General features: G+C 41.8%; 3 protein-coding genes across 4 annotated transcripts; 1 reads left to right on the top strand and 2 right to left on the bottom strand.

The window, feature by feature from the left end:
* Positions 1-466: 466 nt before the first annotated feature.
* lrrc34 (leucine rich repeat containing 34) lies at positions 467-7,435 on the bottom strand. Its single transcript, XM_072451322.1, has 10 exons — positions 7,302-7,435; positions 6,322-6,434; positions 6,175-6,239; positions 6,023-6,106; positions 5,822-5,950; positions 2,903-2,998; positions 2,670-2,824; positions 1,823-1,981; positions 1,165-1,291; positions 467-658 (listed from the first exon to the last, which is right to left on the bottom strand). The coding sequence occupies exons 1-10, from the start codon at positions 7,400-7,402 to the stop codon at positions 467-469; spliced, it is 1,221 nt and encodes a 406-aa protein (XP_072307423.1). The 5' UTR covers positions 7,403-7,435.
* A 347-nt stretch (positions 7,436-7,782) lies between these two features.
* LOC140364364 (synaptonemal complex protein 3-like) lies at positions 7,783-13,180 on the top strand. 2 transcript variants are annotated; one of them, XM_072450459.1, is made up of 4 exons: positions 7,783-7,894; positions 8,296-8,432; positions 11,327-11,725; positions 13,081-13,180. In XM_072450459.1, the coding sequence occupies exons 1-4, from the start codon at positions 7,783-7,785 to the stop codon at positions 13,132-13,134; spliced, it is 702 nt and encodes a 233-aa protein (XP_072306560.1). In that variant the 3' UTR covers positions 13,135-13,180. The 2 variants fall into 2 exon arrangements, with proteins under 2 accessions (XP_072306560.1, XP_072306559.1); XM_072450458.1 differs by having other exon boundaries at positions 13,084-13,163.
* Positions 13,181-15,078: 1,898 nt separating this feature from the next.
* Positions 15,079-22,786, bottom strand: mynn (myoneurin). Its single transcript, XM_072450460.1, has 8 exons — positions 22,741-22,786; positions 21,813-22,080; positions 19,847-20,775; positions 18,765-18,924; positions 17,137-17,315; positions 16,950-17,042; positions 16,107-16,232; positions 15,079-16,024 (listed from the first exon to the last, which is right to left on the bottom strand). The coding sequence occupies exons 2-8, from the start codon at positions 22,076-22,078 to the stop codon at positions 15,516-15,518; spliced, it is 2,262 nt and encodes a 753-aa protein (XP_072306561.1). The 5' UTR covers positions 22,079-22,080; positions 22,741-22,786; the 3' UTR covers positions 15,079-15,515.
* Positions 22,787-23,400: the final 614 nt, after the last annotated feature.

The raw sequence follows: 23,400 nt of genomic DNA on the forward strand, positions 1-23,400 counted from the left end.
AGAATAACCATAATAAAGATGAAAAAAGAGGGGAAAAAACATTTAAAAAAGAGGAAAAAACATTCAAAAAAGAGGCAAAAAATTTTAAACAGAGGAATAACCATTAAAAAAGAATAGCAACGTGTTATCTGTGTTCGTGCAGAATTACTTCCATATTCCTCAGACACGTTCTGTTTTATGGGATTTTTGTTCTTATTCTTGAGAAAAGATTATTTTTTGTATTTTCCGTAAAAAGCCATTGAGAAAAAAAGCATATTGTGTAAATTACTGGTGTGAAACTGCAATTGGTGATGAGCAGACGCTGAGGAAGTCTCAACACAGAATATGACTTACCGTGATTTATGTTCTTTCATTACAAATGCACATCATATTAAAGGTTTGTGCAAAAAAAATCAGGCTTGTCAAAAACACAATTTTAAACGGGAACTTGATTTTTTTAATTTCTGATGCAGATTTATGTTCGTTCTCACACAAAGAACTTAATTCCTTTTGGCTCATGTCCGGCGTCGTCGCTGGAGTCGTTCTCGGGTATTTTGCAAAAACGTCTTCTCAAAGTCTGAAAAACTTGCGCGAGGAACACACGTCCGTCCACTTCGTACGCTCTGACGTCCGTGTGGTCACAGTGGAGACGACCTTTGTCCATCAGCGCTCTGAAAGCCTGCCAAAGGGTTGTATATATCTTTAAAAAATGGCAAAACTGCAAAAACGTTACCACACTTTAACGTTTCACATGATTACCGTATTTTCCGGAGTATAAGTCGCATCAGAATACAAGTCGCACCAGCCAAAATGCATAATAGAGAAGACAAAAACATATACAAGTTGCACTGGAGTATGAAATGCAGTTGCAAGCGTGAAAATAACAAATAATATCACATATAAGTCGCTCCAGAGTATAAGTATATGAGTATAAGTATAAGTTGCACCCCGGCTACAACTATGAAAAAAGGTGCGACTTATAGTCCGGAAGATACGGTAAACCAATTTTAATACTCAAAAAATAAACACAAACTGCAGTACTATGTGTGGAAAAGTAAGTGAACCCTGAACTTGACATTATAACTAGTTTGGACAGCAATAACTGACACTGAATGTTTGTGATGCGTCTGTAAGTGTGTTTGGCCCCGCCCCTAAAGTAGTAGAAGTACTGTGTGTATTTGTTACCAGGCAGACCGGGTCTTCGAAGTGGTTCCCCCAGATGTAGATGTGAGTTAACGTGGAGTTCTGATCCAGAGCTTTGGCCAAGGACAATAAACCCGCAGTGCGGATGCTGTTACTGCTCAGAGACAGCCTGGAACACAACGGACGCCATGGTAACGAAGGCAGAATGACTCCAGTGAACCTGAAAATGTTCAGTTCAACCCCAGATACTACTAAATATGGTCAAAACTGCATAAACCACATCATCTTTGGGCTGTAACCTCAAAAATAACCAAAAAAGAAAGTCTGACTGTAAATCTAAACTGTTGAAAATATTCATTTCAAATGGTACAACAGATCAATTGTAATTTTATTCATGTATTTATTCATCAAACTTTATTTAACCAAGTAAAAACCCATTGTGATCAAACTCTGTGTAATTTTATCAGAACTATTAATTTTTGTAATTGTTATTACTATTTTTATTATAATTTTTGATATTATTACTATATTTTGTATTATTTTTAATATTATTTATTATTATTGTTGTTGATATTATTATTTTGTTTTATCATTATGACTATAATATTATTATTGTTGATATTATTATTATTATTATTAATTGGACGGCTGTAATGACTGTAGTGTTTCTGTCATTGTAAAAACATAATAAGCCTCTCACTCTTTCAGGGAACAGTTGGGAGACGCTAAAGCCCCACTCAGATACTCGGCGCCCTCGTCTTCCACCTGATTGGCCGTGAGATCGAGGACCTCCAGGGCGGAGTCCTTCCTCACCAGCGCGTCGACCAATGGCAGCACGTCGTCCCGGGTCACGCGGTTACTGCAGACAAAAGGGGAGGAGATTACAAAATGGATAAAGAAGCTGACTGGGGTGCGACTTATACTCCAGAGCGACTTATATGTGATATTATTCGTTATTTTCACACTGACAACCACAAGAGGGCGCTCTAGGCTCTAAGCGACGCAGAAGAAGAATCTGCTCTTCCTCTTCCTCTGGAGTTTGTGGAGTTGTTTAGAAGTGACACAGAGGAAGAAGAATTCAGTGGATTTAGTGATTTGGGGTAAAACTGATGCTTTGGTAAACTTGTTAGCATGTTCTTTATGCTATAGTTATCTGAATAACTGTTCATATGTTACGTTAACATACCAGACACTTACCACAGTTCTGTCTGTGCCTCATGTAGCTGAAGGAGTTAGCGTTAGCATACGTCATGTAGCTGAAGGTGTTAGCGTTAGCATACGTACACCTATTCACCATGTTCTCTAACCTGTTATTATTTTAAACTGCATTTTAAGATGAAATGTCTGTTCTTGGTCTGGGATTTGATCAAATACATTTCCCTAAAAGACGCGATTTATACTCCAGTGCGACTTATATTCGGGAAAATACGGTATTATTATTATTCATTTTTTTTTCTATAATTTTTTTTTCTAATTGTGCTACCAAAAAAAAGCAGATAATAGCAAGTTAATGTAATGAAAAAAAGTAATTAAATAGCATTTCTGACCCGCGCAGATTGAGGTACTTTAAGCTGTGGTTGAAGAGCAGTGCTTTGCTCAGTCGCTCGATTCCAGAGCTCATTATTCCCATGGCCCCTAAATGCAGCTCCTGGAGGCTCCGGTTCACGGCCAGCATCTGGGAAAAGTGCACCGCCCACTCCTCCTGAGACGGGTGAAAGTCGGGTATTTACACCCAAACGTATCGTCGAGTGCAGGAGAAAAGAGCACGGAGTGTTTTTACCTGATGTCCAAAGAGCAGAGGCCGGCTGATGTCCAGACTGAGCAGCGTCCGGTTGCTTTTCAGAACGATGGCAAAAGCAATGACACTCTGAGTATCCTGAAGAAGAAGAGCACAACATGACACTCTGAGTATCTGAAGAAGAAGAGCACAACATGACACTCTGAGTATCTGAAGAAGAGCACAACATGACACTCTGAGTATCCTGAAGAAGAAGAGCACAACATGACACTCTGAGTATCCTGAAGAAGAAGAGCACAACATGACACTCTGAGTATCCTGAAGAAGAAGAGCACAACATGACACTCTGAGTATCTGAAGAAGAAGAGCACAACATGACACTCTGAGTATCCTGAAGAAGAAGAGCACAACATGACACTCTGAGTATCTGAAGAAGAGCACAACATGACACTCTGAGTATCTGAAGAAGAAGAGCACAACATGACACTCTGAGTATCTGAAGAAGAGCACAACATGACACTCTGAGTATCTGAAGAAGAAGAGCACAACATGACACTCTGAGTATCTGAAGAAGAAGAAGAGCACAACATGACACTCTGAGTATCTGAAGAAGAAGAGCACAACATGACACTCTGAGTATCTGAAAAAGAGCACAACATGACACTCTGAATATCCTGAAGAAGAAGAGCACAACATGACACTCTGAGTATCCTGAAGAAGAAGAGCACAACATGACACTCTGAGTATCTGAAGAAGAGCACAACATGACACTCTGAGTATCTGAAAAAGAGCACAACATGACACTCTGAATATCCTGAAGAAGAAGAGCACAACATGACACTCTGAGTATCTGAAGAAGAGCACAACATGACACTCTGAGTATCTGAAGAAGATGAGCACAACATGACACTCTGAGTATCTGAAGAAGAGCACAACATGACACTCTGAGTATCTGAAGAAGAGCACAACATGACACTCTGAGTATCCTGAAGAAGAAGAGCACAACATGACACTCTGAGTATCTGAAGAAGAGCACAACATGACACTCTGAGTATCCTGAAGAAGAAGAGCACAACATGACACTGAGTATCTGAAGAAGATGAGCACAACATGACACTCTGAGTATCTGAAGAAGAAGAGCACAACATGACACTCTGAATATCTGAAGAAGAAGAGCACAACATGACACTCTGAGTATCTGAAGAAGAGCACAACATGACACTCTGAGTATCTGAAGAAGATGAGCACAACATGACACTGAGTATCTGAAGAAGATGAGCACAACATGACACTCTGAGTATCTGAAGAAGAAGAGCACAACATGACACTGAGTATCTGAAGAAGAGCACAACATGACACTCTGAGTATCCTGAAGAAGAAGAGCACAACATGACACTCTGAGTATCTGAAGAAGAGCACAACATGACACTCTGAGTATCCTGAAGAAGAAGAGCACAACATGACACTCTGAATATCCTGAAGAAGAAGAGCACAACATGACACTCTGAGTATCCTGAAGAAGAGCACAACATGACACTCTGAGTATCCTGAAGAAGAAGAGCACAACATGACACTCTGAGTATCTGAAGAAGAAGAGCACAACATGACACTCTGAGTATCTGAAGAAGAAGAGCACAACATGACACTGAGTATCTGAAGAAGAAGAAGAGCACAACATGACACTCTGAGTATCCTGAAGAAGAAGAGCACAACATGACACTCTGAGTATCCTGAAGAAGAAGAGCACAACATGACACTCTGAGTATCTGAAGAAGAAGAGCACAACATGACACTCTGAATATCTGAAGAAGAGCACAACATGACACTCTGAATATCTGAAGAAGAAGAGCACAACATGACACTCTGAGTATCTGAAGAAGAGCACAACATGACACTCTGAGTATCCTGAAGAAGAAGAGCACAACATGACACTCTGAGTATCTGAAGAAGAGCACAACATGACACTCTGAGTATCCTGAAGAAGAAGAGCACAACATGACACTCTGAGTATCTGAAGAAGAAGAAGAGCACAACATGACACTCTGAGTATCTGAAGAAGAAGAGCACAACATGACACTCTGAGTATCTGAAGAAGAAGAGCACAACATGACACTCTGAGTATCTGAAGAAGAGCACAACATGACACTCTGAATATCTGAAGAAGAAGAGCACAACATGACACTCTGAGTATCTGAAGAAGAGCACAACATGACACTCTGAGTATCTGAAGAAGAGCACAACATGACACTCTGAATATCTGAAGAAGAAGAGCACAACATGACACTCTGAGTATCTGAAGAAGAGCACAACATGACACTCTGAGTATCCTGAAGAAGAAGAGCACAACATGACACTCTGAGTATCTGAAGAAGAGCACAACATGACACTCTGAGTATCCTGAAGAAGAAGAGCACAACATGACACTCTGAGTATCTGAAGAAGAAGAAGAGCACAACATGACACTCTGAGTATCTGAAGAAGAAGAGCACAACATGACACTCTGAATATCTGAAGAAGAAGAGCACAACATGACACTCTGAGTATCCTGAAGAAGAAGAGCACAACATGACACTCTGAGTATCTGAAGAAGAAGAAGAGCACAACATGACACTCTGAGTATCTGAAGAAGAAGAAGAGCACAACATGACACTCTGAGTATCTGAAGAAGAAGAGCACAACATGACACTCTGAGTATCTGAAGAAGAAGAGCACAACATGACACTCTGAGTATCTGAAGAAGAAGAGCACAACATGACACTCTGAGTATCTGAAGAAGAGCACAACATGACACTCTGAGTATCTGAAGAAGAAGAGCACAACATGACACTCTGAGTATCCTGAAGAAGAAGAGCACAACATGACACTCTGAGTATCTGAAGAAGAAGAGCACAACATGACACTCTGAATATCCTGAAGAAGACTGTGTGTGTGTGTGTGTGTGTGTGTGTGTGTGATACTGACCAGGTCACAGTGCTCCAGGCGCAGCTCTTGCAGGGCGTGGTTCACCTGCAGGAGGTCGGCCAAACGCATGGCGCCCACATTCTTCACTTTATTCCCCGACAGAGTGAGCGACAGCAGCGTCGTGTTCGACTGAAATGAACAACACCTTTTAACAGACAGTTCATCTCTAAAACGCTTCATTATCTTGATCTTATCTTGGACCTGCAGGCTCTGGGACAGCAGCTGCGCCCCGCTTTCCCCAATGTCATTGAAGGTGAGATCCAGAGAACGCAAAGAGTTTTCTCCCTGTTGAGTGGGAAAAAACGTGAAATAAAGACTTTTAAAAGGTCATACATGATGCAAATATGTGTCACCTGCAGGAGCTCCGCCAAGTGCTTCACGCCTTTGTCTGTGATGTTGTTGTAGCTCAGATCTAGAGCTGCACAGGAAGTTTATTATTTATTTATTTATTATTATCACGAGTAAATGTAATATTTGCCTCATGTTGCACCTTTCCTCACCTGTCACATCTGTGGTGTTCAGCAGACATTTTGACAGAGCAAGAGCATCTTCATCATCGAGTCTTGGAAAAGGATTTAGTTTGTTGTTTCCACAGAGTTTCCAAACAGATTTCCTGCTTTTTAAAAATGTGCGTTCAGTTTCAGGTGAATCCATTTCATTAAGTATCAGATGCAACAGCGCGGAGGCTCCTGGGAGCATCCGCGGCCCCCACGGGCCCTGGGACAGTCTCCAAAGCCCGCGGGTTCAAAGCGGAAAGGAACCGAAGGCACGCGCGTTCTGTTGTCATACACGAGACACTGCAGTAGATGGCGCCAATGAGACACTTTATGGAGACTGACCGACATAAAACACCAGAGAAGAAGATGATGATGAGCGGTCAGCGCATGGGTCAGCGCGATAATAGTAAAGGGAGAGGGGGGAGATAAAGAGGAGGATAGTAAGAGGAGGAGACAGAGGGGGAGAGACAGATGAGGAGAGGGGGGGAGACGGAGGAGGAGACAGGAGGAGGAGAGAAAGTGGGGAGACAGAGGAAGAGAGAGGGGGGGACAGAGGAGACAAAGGCGGAGACAGGAGGAGCGAGAGGAGGAGACATAAGGGAGAGGGGGGAGACAGAGGAGAGACAGAGGGGAGAGGGGGGAGACAGAGGAGGTGACAGAGGAGAGACAGAGGAGAGACAGAGGAGGAGACAGAGGAGAGACAGAGGAGGAGACAGAGGAGAGACAGAGGGGAGAGGGGGGAGACAGAGGAGGTGACAGAGGAGAGACAGAGGAGAGACAGAGGAGGAGACAGAGGAGAGACAGAGGAGGAGACAGAGGAGGAGACAGAGGAGAGACAGAGGAGGAGACAGAGGAGAGACAGAGGAGGAGACAGAGGAGAGACAGAGGAGGAGACAGAGGAGGAGACAGAGAAGTAGAGACAGGTGAGATGAGAGACAGATGAGGACACAGTATCTGAAAGCTGCTGTTAAAAAGTGACTTACTTTGTCTTTGGCGTTTTCCCCAAAACGTCTGAAACGTGAGGATTCGTTTTAATTTCATTTTCGGCACAAAAACGGTGATAAACTTCGGCTCGCGCTTGCATTCTGCTGACGACACCGCCCCGCACGGCCCTGGAGGAAAGTTTGTGTTGCCATAGCGACTTGTTGGAGCACGTGACGGTCTCCGGTTTACACTCTAATGTAATATATTTATTTCTATTTAATATGTTTTCTTATTCAGTTTGTCATGGCGTCTATACGTGTTAGAGTTAAATCAACCAATATTGCCAATTTGTTTTATTTATTTTTTACGACGGCGCTGTATGATGACGTGTACGTAAGGGGCGTATGTACGTAAGGTAAGGTGAGTGGCGGGAAATGAACGGTGCCCGAAGATACATTTTTTTATCATCATCATTCACGTTGTAAAATAGATACTTACGTTAAATTAAACGCAATTCTAACTCAACTTTAGCTCCTTATAATGGCCTCATCCAAAAGACAAATGAAGAAGATGAAACCCTCCGATAAAAGTGAGAGGAAAACATTTAAAGATGTGAAAAACAAGGTCCTGAGAGCTTCAGAGGACGACGAACGTGAGATTATTTACATTTACTACAATTAACTATTACGTTTTTCATTTTTAAGACAAGCTAATTAAATTGTCTACAATAAATTATTTTTGGTTGAATATAAACATTACCTTCAAATATTTTTTTACACAGAAAATGATTAAGATTGTGTGTTTTGGATATATATATATATTTTTTGGAACAGCTACATAAAAATGAATCTTGCTTTTCTGGAAGGTATTTAATGGTTTATATGAGGAAAAAAAGCAAACAAGAGTTATACTTGAGTGTAGAAACATGAGCGAGGATTAGTTTTAATTTCATTTTCGGCACAAAAACGCTGATAATCTTCAGTGATAATCTTCAGTTAATTATAATAAGCACGTTGTCAGTCGCATTACACATTTTGTACTTGTTTTTCGCAGCGGACGCACGTGTTGAAAAGCTCTCAAAGAAGCGTCCTTCCTCAGACTTGGACGATGACGACGCTGCACTTCCTGCTCGCGCCGGGTTCAAGTCCATGTTGGATCAGTTCAGCTCGGACATAAACAAAGCGGTGCAGGTGACGTCAGCGCTGCCACGATACTTCAAACTTTGATACTACGGAAACGGCCTTAATATTAAAAATAATGATAAATATAGCCGCAAGCGGCAATGATCGGCCCTCGCCACGCCGCAAGAGGAGGGGGCGCTAACGCGCCCCAATTCTCCTTTTATTACATCTACTGCTGAATCTGTGACGCTGTCACATCTTCTCCCCTTTGTTTTACCATCAAAAAGCAATTTTATTTAGAATTCTTGGCAAAATGTGCGGCTTTGCCGCACAGACACCGTGACTCTTAGAATAAAAATGTGGATAACTTTTGATGGTCCACCCCTGAAGATGAGTCTCACCAAATTTCAGGTTAATATGTCTAACGCCCTAAGAGGAGTTCGTGAAAGTCTAAAGTGTAAACATGTTCTGGCGATTTCCCCATTGGAATAACATGGGAGGTTTTGGTCATCGCTACGGCAACGCCATAACAATTATGACATGGGTCTCATTGACTTTTTTGATGGGGATGCCAAAATTGAGTTGTGTGTCAAATTTCACATAATTTCGCAAAACTAAATATTTAACCTCCATATAAAATCTGTAGGGGGCGCTGTGGCTCCAAATTAATTTATTTCACTTCAAGTAGGTTTAGGGCAAAGAGTTTAACAACTGTTTCTAATTTGACGCAATTCGGACTTTATCTGCGCAAACGGCAGAAATGTTAAATTTGGGAGATTTCTGAAATTCTTGCTACAGTTTGCGGCTTCGCCGCACAGAGACCGTGACAGGTATCAATGTAATTTGGATAACTTTTGATGTCCCACTCCTCAGTAGCATTTTCACCAAATTTCAGCTTTTTAGGGCCAACGCCCTGGGAGGAGTTCGTAAAAGTACGACGTTTGGAAAAACTCTGAAGTCATGTTTAGCCATTTTTGAAGCAATATGGCCGACATTTGGTTGGGCGGATAATATTTTTTACTTCTCTTGTCACCATCTACCTCTGCGCCAAATTTCATGATTCTACGATCAGATTTTTTTTGGGTCATTTCCCATCTCTCAATGCATTTTTGGTACATTTGGGGGCGCTGACGCGCCAATTTTTTTAATTTTAGAAAAAGGAAATAGCCAGAATGTAGAGAGGCACGATTTTTAGAGGTGTGCAAATTTTTGTGACTTTTCGTCAATGTTCACTGGGTGAAAAATAGGGGGGTTGGTCCCGAGAAGAAGAAGAAGAAGAAGAAGAAGAAGAAGAAGAAGAAGAAGAAGAAGAAGAAGAAGAAGAAGAAGAAGAAGAAGAAGAAGAAGAAGAAGAAGAAGAAGAAGAAGAAGAAGAAGAAGAAGAAGAAGAAGAAGAAGAAGAAGAAGAAGAAGAAGAAGAAGAAGAAGAAGAAGAAGAATATTCCGATGCGAAAACAATGTTTCCCATTTTTCAAATATCATGAACTATACATTTTCGGAAAGCGCTCCTACCTCATGGTGTGGGTCCCTGGTCACTGACGGGTACTTTCGTTAATTTTGAGTGGGCTCCGCCCACTTTGTGTTTTTGGCCCTCTATACAGTAATAATGTTCAATTTTTGCATTACATGCTTATATGCACGGAACATGCAAGAGATGGGGAACGTATTCGTGAGCTACTTAGCGCAAATGAGTGCTTTATATGGGGATGTAAAGTGCTCGTTTAGTGCGAACTTTTGCACGGGCTTTGTCCGTTTACAACGGTAATGTTCCATTTTCCTACGAGGCGTGCATGAGTGAAGGAGTGCGTTAGTGAGTGTTTGGAACCTTACGAGATTATAAGCCTCTCGCCAGCTTGTGGCGCTCGGGCCTAATAACGGGGTAGGCCCTTTTCATGGAACCGAGCGGGTCGTTCCGGTGGCTTTAAAACTGCGGAGCTCCACTTCCTGCTCCATTCCTTATGGAGCATTAGCCGAGTCTAATTAAAATAGAGCAATGATAATGAATGAAGACAAAGATGGATCATCACAGCAGCATATTCAGACCTTTAGTACCATGTAAATACTTCACCTTTAGACATCTGTGTGTTTATAAAGTGCGTTAGTCTCTAAGCTAATGCTAACATACAACAAATGTAATCAATACTGTTCAAATAACACCACAAACTGAACTAACCTGTTTAAAAACACTCCACTTTCTATTCCATGTGCTTTTATCAAGTTTGTCTGTTTTATATTGAAGTTATGTACGTTAGCATTTAGCTTTAACACAAACATTGTATTAACACGTAGCTTTCCTCCGGTGACATAAAAGTGCCAGTGATGATCCATCTGTAACTCGCTCTCTGATGTCACTGATATTTTAATTTTGATTTATTTGAGTAAGACTCTGCTAATTCACACGAGAATCAACGGAACGAGAAGTGAAGATCTGCTCTTTTTACCACAACCAGAACTCGCCGAGCGCCATCGTGAAAAATACCTAATATTGAAAATAATATTACTAATCTATTATTACTGTATGTGCTACTTACCATTCTAAAACTATCAAGAAAAGGTCTACATTTGTTCAGATTATTTATTTGTATTATTGATATCTACTGCTGCTGTTTTAGTTCATGGTTTTTTTAACTATGGTGTCACTGTTGATCATTAACATTGTGGTACGAATTATTATTATTATTATTTTTATTATATAAGTATTAGCTGTAGTTTAGCTTGTTTCCAACAGTCGTCCCAGGCAAGTGTGGAATGTGCATAATACAAAACAACCATTTACATTATATATACAATACAAATAGGATTAGTAGAAACATATAAAAAATTGTAAAAACTACAAATTACTGGGTGAAAACACAAACAGTTAAATGTTTTTTATTGTTTATTTTTTTAGTCTTTTCACATATTTTTTAACAGAATATTTGCGTAACTATATTTGTGTGACCACCGAAGTCTCTAAAACGCAGGCCAAGCGGAAGCGCCTGGAAACCCTGACCGGTAACTACGCCAAGGGCAGCCAGCACCGCCTCGAGCAGCTGTGGAGCGCGCGCCAAAACCAGCGCCAGCGGTTGGCCCAGGAGTACTCGCAGCAGGTGTCGGCGGCGCTGCAGCAGTGGGAGGTGGAGGCGCGGCGCAGCGAGGAGCAGGAGGAGCGCCTCAACAACCTGTTCAAGCAGCAGCTCAAGGCGCTGCAGCAGGTCCGAGCGGCGCAGAGCCAGAAGCTGAAGGCCGTGCGCGAGCTCTACGAGGCCTTCGCCAAGAACGTGGAGGAGATGCAGAAGAGCCACGACGCCTTCGTCCAGGCGGCCACGCAGGAGCTCCGCAAAGAGATGAGCACGCTGCAGAAGAAGATACTCATGGATACTGTAAGAGCACGGCTTTAGAGCAGCACACACTCATGGATACTGTAAGTGCACGGCTTTAGAGCAGCACACACTCATGGATACTGTAAGAGCACGGCTTTAGAGCAGCACACACTCATGGATACTGTAAGAGCACGGCTTTAGAGCAGCACACACTCATGGATACTGTAAGAGCACGGCTTTAGAGCAGCACACACTCATGGATACTGTAAGTGCACGGCTTTAGAGCAGCACACACTCATGGATACTGTAAGTGCACGGCTTTAGAGCAGCACACACTCATGGATACTGTAAGTGCACGGCTTTAGAGCAGCACACACTCATGGATACTGTAAGAGCACGGCTTTAGAGCAGCACACACTCATGGATACTGTAAGAGCACGGCTTTAGAGCAGTAAAAAATATCACATAAATAAATCTACTTAAAGGCGCAATGGACAATTTTTCGGCGATTTGAGAACACAGGTGGAAGTGCACATGCCACTCCCCCGTGCGGACTGATACAACACACACGTGCGTTTGTTTATTAGCGCAACGGATCGCATCACATCGCTCGTCTCCCGTAGATTTCTGTCCACTTCTGAGTCAGCTCGAACTGTCTTTCTCCGTCTTCATTTTGCCCCGTACACTGAGGGAACTATATTATGATAGATCCATGCGCTTAGGCACGCGGAAACGTGGGGACGAACCGCACGCGGCTGCAGGTGAGCGGTAGGTGCGTTTTATGATTGATACGTGGCAGGACTAATCGGCAGTCCACGACACGAGGAAATAAGACTCAGATTTGTGCCAAAAAAATCATCCATTCAACCTTTAAGTACTGAAGAACTTGTTTAGAATATTCAGAGTAAAAATCCTTTAATTTCGCACAGATTTCCAGAATGATTTAAGTGTCAAATGTAGTTATCTGGATATTTGTGCTTATTTTGGTTTAATAGAACGACTTCAATCAATTTCTTAATTTTTCTTGTCAATATTAACTCTGTGGTAGAAAGTACACATACCCGAAAGTAAAACGTATCCACTGTAAAATGTACAAGTAACTGCTCCTGTCAAACTTATATAACAATAATACTATTACAAAGTACTACGTCTAACTGCACAGATGGGCCGAGCTTGACTAAAAAGGCAGATTTATGAAACAATAAAGTTAAATATTCATTCACATTTATTTGAGCCGTTGAGGAATAACTTGCTCTTCTTACAGTAACTTCACGTTCTCTTTCGCCGCATCCATAAATCTCCACTTTTAGTCGTTATTCCTCGCCGTCTACAGTAATACTCACAATCTCTCTGAATACACAACGTTTAATCATCAATAAACGCTCTTAGTTGTTCCTGTGGTTGTGTTTCTTCAGCAGCAGCAGGAGATGGCCAACGTGCGCAAGTCGCTGACGTCCATGCTTTTCTAACCGCTCGTTTTATTTATTTACTGTTCATTTTATGCGTTAACAAACTATGAATTCTATAGAAACGTGTTCAGTTTCACGTTGAAGTTTGTTGTATCTTCACAAAGAAAATGTGAATCTATTTCTTAGGTTTTTGGTGTTCTTTTCTTTTTATTGTAAGTGTCTGTTCGTTTGAGGATGTTTTGATTATTAAAAATGAAAGCCAAAATGACATTAAAAAAAGTTATCAAATCATATCGTTTCTGTTTTTTGTTTAATATAAAAAATTAAAATAAATGGATCAAAAATAAAATAAAACAAAATATAGAATAAAAATGAAAAACAAAATACAAAAATAACTCGTATTGTTTTTTGTTTAATAAAGTAAAACGCGGATTAAAAAAAATCAATAAAATTATATCGAAAAATACAATATTGAATAAAAATAAAATCCAAAAATAAATAAAATATAAAAATGAATAAATCGTATTGTTTCTTTTTTTGTTTAATATAAATAAAATGGATAAATATAAATAAAATATAAATACAACATAAATCGTATTGTTTCTGACGACAGACAACACATTTGCCCCTTTGGCTTTTATTTCACGTTGCGAAAGTAGTTACAAGCCAATCACATTTCTTAACACATTATTCCAACACCCAATTAAAATGAAACTAAAACTGCAATCATAGTTAACTCGATCGAGACACTGGAAACAAAGAATCAAATATGAAGCACAACGGTTTGAGCTACAAGGAGAACAATGCCACAGGGTTTCTAAACTGTAGTAATCATCAAAAGTACAAAAAAGTGGTAAAATAAAATGACCATAATAAAAACACCACAGGAAATATGTAAATGTTAGTATTTTAGGCCAAATTAATAATGTGTTTTTTAGAGACAGAACTTGCGAGTATTGATTTAAGTATATGTTTAAAAAGGTTTAGTATTAATCTACCAGAAGTTGCTAAAGAATATCTGAATGAAAACAAAAATATAAACAAACAGTGAATAAAGTCGACCCTTAATTTAGCTTTTTAATAATATTTATAGATAATAGAACTGATTTGAAATGCCTTGTACACAACTGCAACTGAACGGGGACAAATAACTACTTTATAAATCAAGTATCAGGTATTTTATCAAACATTTTCCATTTCATTTTCCATATTTAAATCCAGTTTTCATCCCTCTGGCGTAGTCCCGGTCAAGAGTAGGTCAATCCTGATCCGGGTCCACGACGACGCTCAGAAACGCGACAAAATCTTTAGCGTAAGAAGTATTTCAGCCTTTACAAAACATCACTACACTGTCAGGAGTCGTTACAACAGTCGCAGTAACAATATTCAAATATATAGTTTATTCCTACCATTAGACGAGGGATGTTCAATACGGCAAAACGCTATCACACATTTCAGTAACTGGCAAGACATTTCCACACAATGTAACTTTTCAGAGAGGCCACGCTTCACTGCGATTGGTTAAAAGCAGCCGCCACTCGCTGGGAACAGGAAGAGTGGGCGGGGAAATGTCCACGGCGCTAAACGGAAAGACCAATGAATCGCGGCGTATCACTGCTACTAAACACAGTATTTATGCCTTAATGTATAAGTAAAACTGTCAAAACAAGGCAAATTTAGACTTAAAGGAGACATATTGCGCTTTTTCAGATACTTTATATTTTCTTCTTTGTAAACCACAATATGGATCTAAAACGGCTTAGAAACAGGAACTGGACCGTTGAATTCCTGCTCAAAACTGCAGAACTGGTAAGCTCCGCCCCTTCATCGAGATAAGCCCCGCCTCTTCACCTTCACAAGCGGCAGATGTGTATTTACACGTTTAAGTTTTTGAAAAGAGGCAACGTGACATTTTAGAGCTCTACATGTGTCATTTTGTGTCTTTTCAAAGACACAAAATGTATCCTTAATACATATGACGTGTAATCAATTAAATAATAGATTCAATAGCCTATATTTGACAGAAAAAAAAACATTTTGGGGATTTTTTTTCCTCACACCAATGATGGCGGGCCGGCCCTCCGCTACTTGCCTGGATTCGACTATGGCCCTCGGAGGAAAATAATTGCCCACCCCTGCGTTACTGTGATATACAGTATTTTCCGAACTAAGTCGCACCTTTTTTCATAGTTTTGGCCGAAGTTGCGACATATACTTATATTTATACTTGTGTACTTATACTCCGGGGCGACTTATATGTGATATTATTTGTCATTTTCACACTTTGGAGTATGAAATGCGATAGCAACTTACTCCGGAAAATACGGTATTCAGTTCGCCGCAATACCAGTTACTGCCACAGCGACACGCGTTTTCCGATTGAACCAATATCGTTGGTTCAACATCCCTTGGCGGTTTCCGTGGCTCCTCCCCCCCGGAGTTCACGTGCTCGCCGGCGCCGCCCCCTGCTCGCCGTTGTCCACAGTCTGAATGATGACGATCTGCTCCAGGTTGGAGGCGGGCGAGGTCGGCCGCAGCTGCTCCACCAGCGCGTGCAGCGTGTCGGACGTGATGGTCTGCTCCTCCGCCGCCGCCTCGAAACCCACCTGCTCGCCCTCGCCGCCGATCGGGGCGTGCGACGGCTCCGCTTTGAAGTCGCGCAGGAGGGCGGCGGCCGCGCTCGTGTCCATGGCGCCCGCGTCCATGGAGAGGCCGGCGGAGGAGGAGACGGCGTCGTTGTCAACGTCGTCCTGGGTGACCATGGTGAGGCGAGTGGCGGCGGCGTCGGCGACCATGGCCAGGTGAGCGCTGCCGTCGGTTTCCATGGCGATCTCGGCCTTGGGCGTGGAGGGTTCGGGGTTGGAGGGTTCGGAGAAGACCAGGCTCTTTTGGTCCTGCGACAGTTTGCTCTGGACGAAGGCGACCGGGTGACTCGACGCCAACAGCACGACTGAGAAGAACAAACGTAAATAAAGTCACATGGTTGATCAAGCTTCATTAGATATGCGAGTACGAGAGCGTAAAGTGGTCACCTGCTCGGGCGCGCTCCTTGTGCTGCCTCACTTCGTCGGCGTGAGCTTTTTCTTGGTGCTTGATCATGTTTTTGACGCTGGCGAATCTGTTGCCACACAACAGACACTGCACGCCATTGTTGCCATCTGAAACGGGCACAGCACCAGAGCCAATTAGAGCAGAGCGATACAGACAAAAATGAAGATCGGACAATATTAGTCTTAGGCTCCGGGCGACTTATATGTGATATTATTCGTTATTTTCACACTGGCAACCACAAGAGGGCGCTCTAGGCTCTAAGCGACGCAGAAGAATCTGCACTTCCTGTTCCCCTGGAGTTTGTGGAGTTGTTTAGAAGTGACACAGAGGAAGAAGAATTCAATGGATTTAGTGATTTGGGGTAAAACTGATGCTTTGGTAAACTTGTTAGCATGTTCTTTATGCTATAGTTATCTGAAGAACTGTTCATATGTTACGTTAACATACCAGACACTTACCACAGTTCTGTCTGTGCCTCATGTAGCTGAAGGTGTTAGCGTTAGCATACTTACACCTATTCACCATGTTCTCTCATCTGTTATTATTTTTAATTGCATTTCAAGATGAAATGTCTGTTCTTTTATCAAATACATTTCCCCCAAAAATGCGACTTATACTCCAGTGCCACTTATGTTTTTTTTCTTCTCTATTATGCATTTTTTGGCTGGTGCGACTTATACACCGGAAAACACGGTACCTATGACACTTCTACAGTTTCACACACAAAAAGCTTCTCCACTCATGCAAAGTAAACATACACATCTACAAAAATACAGTTATATCCATAAAGTATTGATAAATTGATATATAGTGCTTATTGTGACCTGGATGAAGCCGCCTCATGTGCTTCTTCAGCTCTGACGACGTGACAAACTTAGAGTCGCACTGAGGCTGGGCGCATTTGTACGGAGTCTCGCCTGAAAAACCACACAAAAACGGATTAAAATGGGAGCTTTCAGCGCTGCTTGATGGATAAACCACTTAAAAGGTGCCTGTGTTATGGTGCCTCACCGGTGTGTTTTCTGGCGTGCGCGATGAGGGAGGAGGAGACGGAGAAGGACATGCCGCACAGGTCGCACTGGTATGGCTTCTCGCCCGTGTGCCGCCGCTTGTGGTACGTCAGGGTACTGCTCTGAGCGAACGCCTGGCCGCAGATGTCGCACACGTACGGCTTCTCCCCGGTGTGCAGCCTGGAGCCAGAAGAACCTCGGTTAGCGTTAGCGGCGGAGGCGGGAATGAAATTATGCAATGTTTTCAGTCAAACGCTTTGGTTCGATGGTAAAACTATGATTAAATGAAGAGGTTTTTGAATGATAATACTTTGAAGTGGCTCTGACATGTTGGACGACTCGTTGAACTAAAAATTATAATATTTTAAATTTTGCTAAAGAATTATAAAAATGATATTCCAGAATAGCAGATTTTGTGGTATTTTTCTCTTTTTACAAATAAAAAATATAACACCTTTATTTTGTTGAATTATTGTTTAGAGGGTAAAAAAGGTTGTTTCTTTGTGTAAATTATGCATATACTTGAAAAATGACCCTAGTGTGATGTCACTTCCTGTCATTTTCTACAGATTTTTCAACTGTTCTCCACAAATACCTGCTCGATTGGAGTAAAACTATGATTAAAGGTGGTATGGATGATTTTTTTCAGCAAATTTTTTATCATATTTCCTCGTGGCGTGGATAAATCATTTGTCCTGCTACGTATCAATCATAAAACGCACTAATCGCTCACCTGCAGCCGCGTGCGGTTCGTACCCACGTTTCCGCGTGCCTAAGCGCATGGATCTATCATAATATAGTTCTCTCAGTGTACGGGGCAAAATGAAGACGGAGAAAGACAGTTCGAGCTGACGCAGAAGTGGACAGAAATCTACGGGAGACGAGCGATGCGATGCGATCCGTTGTGCTAATAAACAAACGCATGTGTGTGTTGTATCAGTCCACACGGGGGAGTGGCATGCGCACTTCCGCCTGTGTTCTCAAAATACAAGTGCCTCTGACAGTTTGGACAACTTGTTGAACTAAAACGCAGTTAAAATTTCTTTATTTTAAATTTTGCTAAACATTTGATCCCAGAATATCTTTTTTCTCAAATTTTTCCTTCTTTCAAATAAGAAATATATGAGAGCACCTTTATTTTGTTGAATTAATGTTTAGAGGGTCAAAAAAGTTGTTTGTTTAAATTATGCATAAACTTGAAAAATGTCCTTAGTGTGATGTCACCTGTGATTTTCTACAGATTTTTCTACATTTCCTTCACAAATACCTACTCAATTGGTGTAAAACTATAATCCATATGTAAAACAGGTACAAAGGCACCAAATAAAGTCAAAATTAGATCAATACGTCACTTTAAACTACAGTATTTTCAGGTTTCAGATGACATCACACATTTCTATAAAGCCATTTATACTTAAAACAGAAGGAAAGGCAGCTAAAATGACCGTAATATTGTTAAAACGCGGATTTTTGTGGCGATACAAATAGTTAACAAGTCTGGTCATTCAGATTAAACCTTTGTGAATTTACCTTTTTGACAATTCATCGCAAAATACGACGTAATCCGTCTCTTGCCCCTTATCTGAGAGTAGGGCATAATCACAATTAAAGACTCATTCCGCGCATTACCTGATGTGTATTTTGTAGTTGGACGAGGTGGCGAACTTGAAGCCGCAGCGGTCGCACGTGTATGGCTTCTCTTCCCCGTGATGCATCCGACAGTGGGCCACGAGCTGACACTTCTGGGCAAAACACTTGTCACAGTTCGTGCAGGCAAATGGCTTCTCCCCTGAAAAGACGCAGACGCAGGACACAAAAATCAATCAAAATTATGAAAAAAACGACTACTGCGTCTATGTTTTATGTCTATTATGCTATATTAAGCTACGTTTTGCCGTAAACCATGATATGAAGTTGTTATAAAGTGTCTCCCTCTGAGCTCTAAGCACTTCTCCTACTTGTAACATCACTTACTACCGAGTACCAAGACTTACATACTACATACTACAAGAAATACTCAGGAAAATGTGTCAAAAGTCGATTTAAGAGCCACAAAAACGCTTGTATAAGTCACAACGATTTGTTGATATAGTACCGTATTTTCCGCACTATAAGTCGCACCTTTTTTCATAGTTTTGGCCGGAGTGCGACTTATACTTATATACTTGTACTCGGGAGCGACTTATGTGATATTATTTGCTATTTTCACACTTGCAACCACATTTCATACTCCAGTGTAACTTATATATGTTTTTTTTTCTTCTCTATTATGCATTTTTTGGCTGGTGCAATTTATATTCCGGTGCCACTTTTAGTCCGGAAAATACGGTACTATATCAACAAATCGTTCAGTAAATTATGGAAAGAACAATACTTTTTGGAGGTCAATATTGTATTGAGTACTTTTTACTTGTGAAAGGCCCTTTTTTATTTAACAGATTTGAGCTGTGGAAATAACATAATATTGAAATTTTAAATCTTATTTTAGGGTTATAATGTCAATAGCATGAATTAGTTTCCATATTATCGTTTATCATCTATTCCCTTCAGCAATGTATCTGTATGTATATTATTAGGTCTTCCAAAAGAGCTGTAATTAGCCAAAATCCAAAACATGCATTGGCTCATGTGCACATCATTTTAACTGTCACTATCATCAGTTTGACAATAATAAATCTAAAATGCCGTGTTGGTTCCTGTGTTGTCGTTACCCGTGTGAATCCGCAGATGTGTCTTGAGCTGTGTGGCTTGTCTGAACGTCTTGGAGCAGAAGATGCATCCGAACGGCTTCAGTCCTTTGTGGATCTTCTCGTGGCGCCTCAAACTGCTCTGGTCTTTGAATACTTTATTACACTCGGTACACGACAGCGACTGCTCGTTGGCCTCCGAGGGGTCCTGCTCGCCGTACTCCCTCCCGTCTTCTCCGATCTCTCCCCCCTCCTCGCCGTCCTCCTCCAGCAACACGTCGAATCTCCTCGCGGGCCGGCCTCGCCCTTTGCCCCGCCCGCGCCCTCGCCTGCCCCGCCCTCTCCTGCCGCCGTATTTCACCTTTTTGGGCGGCGGATCGTCGAAGTCGTCCTGGGATGGGCTCCAGTCGGCCGACGTATCCCAGAGGTCTTGAGTGTCTTTATCCGGGTCGTCTGCGACAACGGCGTCTTCCGACTTGACGAGAAGCGGTCTGCCACGCCCCCTTCCGCGCCCCCTGCCACGCCCCGCAGCACCCTGGGCCGAATCGCCGCGGTCTTCGTCTTCGCAACCGAAAAACGTCTTGGGTTTCCGGGCTCTCTTTTTCTCCGGCGTGTAATCGTCGTCGCCGTCGATGAGCTTTTCCAAATCCTCCTCGTTCTCTTCCGGCTCGGCCCCGTCGTCGTCCATCGTCCAGTTTCCGGTCACAGACGAGATGGAGATGGAGAGCGGGGAGTTGGGCAGGTCCTCCAGCTGCTGCTCGGTCGCGGGGCTCGAGGGGGCGGCGGCAGAGGCGGCGTCCGGTTCCGCTTCTTTGTCGGCGTCCGGTTCTTTGTCGGCCTCAGATTGGGACGATTCGCCGGGCTCGGAGGATTCGGGGACATCTGGGAAGTTTTTGACGGCGTCGGGCATTCCCAGAAACACGGCGGCTCGACGGACAGCGCTGTGGCGAGTGCTGGAACAAACGAGATGATCAACATTAGAAACGCATGTTTAATCACGTGTCCTGAGACTGTCCCGTGTGTTTGAGACGCCAACGTCCCACTCAGTTTAAGAACGACGTGTTTGGGCCTCAAAACCCCTGCCATGGACACAATGGATGGATACCTCTGGACCTACTGGCAGCTGGGAAGAAGGCAGCATCACAAAACAACAAAAGACTGGACATAATCAACACATGGGATAGCTATTAATATATATTTTATCACATTTGGACACGTTTGATAGTCACTGCAATAAATGTGGCTCTTATTTAGGATTAATGCGCTGCAACCCTTTTTTTCTTGGGATGCCACGCCTTATTTTCCAATTTTATTTTATTTAACTTATTTTGTTTCTTTCTGGTCCGGCCCGGTTTCGTTTCAGTTGATTTATCTCCTAAAAAAACATAATAAAAAGAGGAAAATGTAGAAGAAACATATATTTAAGACTTGATATATTCACCTGGGCTAACAAGAATATACAGTATGATGCCGTTGTTGTTGCTACTATTACAACACAGACTGATACTTTAATAGACCATATTTATAGATTATTATAACTCTTTTAAATAATATATTGCATTTGGAGAACATAAAACAAGGCAAACTGAGCATTAACAGTCTTTATTGGGCTTTATAAGAAGTATTCTATTGTAAATTCACTACTACGTGAACAAGAAACAGCAATTTTGGGATTTGGTGTTGGCACTCCATCTACTGGCAAAAGAGGGAATTACAAAGTGGAAATAAACAACTCGCCCTCACACGCCAATGTAAAGCGTGCAACGCGATTTGACGACAGAAACGAGTCCGGCGATGATTTATTGGACTTAAAATCGCTCGGGAGAACTCCAGATTTCTACCTATGACATCACGAATCAGAATCAGGTTTGAAATAGTGTTTTCTGAGGCTCGGAGAAGACGTCCTTGCAAACAGAATGAATGAAACGAAGCTAAATACAACTCTAATTATGTTTTTGACGGAACGATGTCACAACACGAGTCCGTTTACCTGCTCAGGTTCATCTGTCCAGTGTAGACGAACTCCAGGAGTTTCTCCAGAGCGTAGCGGCTGACCTTCTCGGGGTCCAGGGTGGCCACGTCTTGACCTTTGGTGGCTAAAGAGGAGAAGTATTTGCTGAAGCAGGCCAGGATGTTCCGATGGGCCCTGAACTCTGCGTCTTTGACTTTGATGGTGATGTCGCACAGCAGGTCCATCTCCCGCTGCTGATGCAAGCGCTGAAGGAGGAGCTTCCCATGGGACGCCACCTGAGCCATAGCTGCAGCAAGATGATGATGGAATGCAATACGTTTAACATCCACGATATTCGAAAGACGCATCATCAAATTATGACAGGTCAGTACAAATATATTTGGTAGAAACTGGATCGAGTGGGACACGAACCACAAATCTTTAGTGCCCCTTAAAAATGAATGTAATATGGCCTGTGTTTATACAAAACTCATTCTAAAAACCACCTACACTAAACATTGGTATAACAAAATTAGAATTATCATCATGTACATAAAAAGTGTCTACACTGATTAAAAATGACTGCTTTAACTTTAAATATAAATCAATTTGTAAAACACTAAGAACATCTACAAACTTGTGGAACGTGCCATTTATGTAATAATAATTAAAAATATTAAAAATACAGTTACAATTACCACCAATTCCTCACCACAAATAAAAAAATATAGTTCTTCTAGTTTGAAACAAAATAAGTTTCATTGCCGTAATCAAAATTCACAAACAGAATAATAATAATGTAATAAAGGCATGCAACAAAATTAAAAACATGTTAAACGAAATAGACTTAATGGACTGACTATTAATAGAAAATATAATTAGAATGTGTATTGAGGTTAAATAATTGACAGCTGTCTTCAGGTTATGGTAAAATAATAAAACATCACTGTGTTCGTTTGAGACTTACTCAAAAGTAGTGGGTCTGATTCAGATAATCTTAGGTTGTGGCTTTTCTGGAATAAAAGGAGAACACAAAAAGGTACATTAATACACGCAGTTGTTTTTGTTCTACACATTTCGCATTAATTTGAAAGTGCATTCTGTATTTGGAGTCTGACAGGTGAGATTGAACGCAGTTTTGAAAATAAAAGCTCGCTGCCGTTTCCTGATCAGGCCTAGCACAGATGCTAATGCTAGCAACGCTGGCATAGTTCATATAAACTCGCTTTTTCCGGCCGGGTCCGATCGAACGCGGCCCTTAGCATGAGTTATAAGCCCGCTGCACTGCGCAATACGCGGTTACATCTGCGCATTTTGTTGTAAAAACGTGAACGGGTCGTGATTGCGATAGCTGCTTTAGTAATGGTAGAAAGCGCGGAAAATCGTGTGCTCTTATTTCGAAAGTTTCATGTTTTGCACCGGCGCCGCGGATGTAAATAACCACAGATTTCTACTCGGGGACGGATCATAAACTACTTACACGCACATGTCGAGAACTGCGAGAAAAACGCGCTTTAAATCACTCTATTTTGACCAAATGGCAAAGTAAATAAAAGCACAAAAGTACCTTCTAATATCCGAGATCTCCAGCCATTACCCTGAGATTTCCTCAATTCTCGCGAGGGTT

Source organism: Eucyclogobius newberryi, unplaced genomic scaffold (assembly GCF_026437365.1).
Source record: "Eucyclogobius newberryi isolate DKJ021-1_F unplaced genomic scaffold, fEucNew1.0.hap1 SCAF_18, whole genome shotgun sequence".
NCBI classification, from domain to species: domain Eukaryota; kingdom Metazoa; phylum Chordata; class Actinopteri; order Gobiiformes; family Gobiidae; genus Eucyclogobius; species Eucyclogobius newberryi.

Excerpts from the sequence above, each read along its gene's own strand:
- lrrc34 (XM_072451322.1), bottom strand. The coding sequence starts at position 7,402 with ATGCAAGCGCGAGCCGAAGTTTATCACCGTTTTTGTGCCGAAAATGAA. Across the intron at positions 2,999-5,821 it reads GCCTGGAGCACTGTGACCTG|GATACTCAGAGTGTCATTGC; the intron begins GTCAGTATCACA and ends CTTCTTCTTCAG. Across the intron at positions 659-1,164 it reads TCGAAGACCCGGTCTGCCTG|GCTTTCAGAGCGCTGATGGA; the intron begins GTAACAAATACA and ends ACCCTTTGGCAG.
- LOC140364364 (XM_072450459.1), top strand. The coding sequence starts at position 7,783 with ATGGCCTCATCCAAAAGACAAATGAAGAAGATGAAACCCTCCGATAAA. Across the intron at positions 7,895-8,295 it reads AGCTTCAGAGGACGACGAAC|CGGACGCACGTGTTGAAAAG; the intron begins GTGAGATTATTT and ends TGTTTTTCGCAG. Across the intron at positions 11,726-13,080 it reads AGAAGATACTCATGGATACT|CAGCAGCAGGAGATGGCCAA; the intron begins GTAAGAGCACGG and ends GTGTTTCTTCAG.
- mynn (XM_072450460.1), bottom strand. The coding sequence starts at position 22,078 with ATGGCTCAGGTGGCGTCCCATGGGAAGCTCCTCCTTCAGCGCTTGCAT. Across the intron at positions 20,776-21,812 it reads GGACAGATGAACCTGAGCAG|CACTCGCCACAGCGCTGTCC; the intron begins GTAAACGGACTC and ends CGTTTGTTCCAG. Across the intron at positions 17,316-18,764 it reads AACTACAAAATACACATCAG|GCTGCACACCGGGGAGAAGC; the intron begins GTAATGCGCGGA and ends TTCTGGCTCCAG.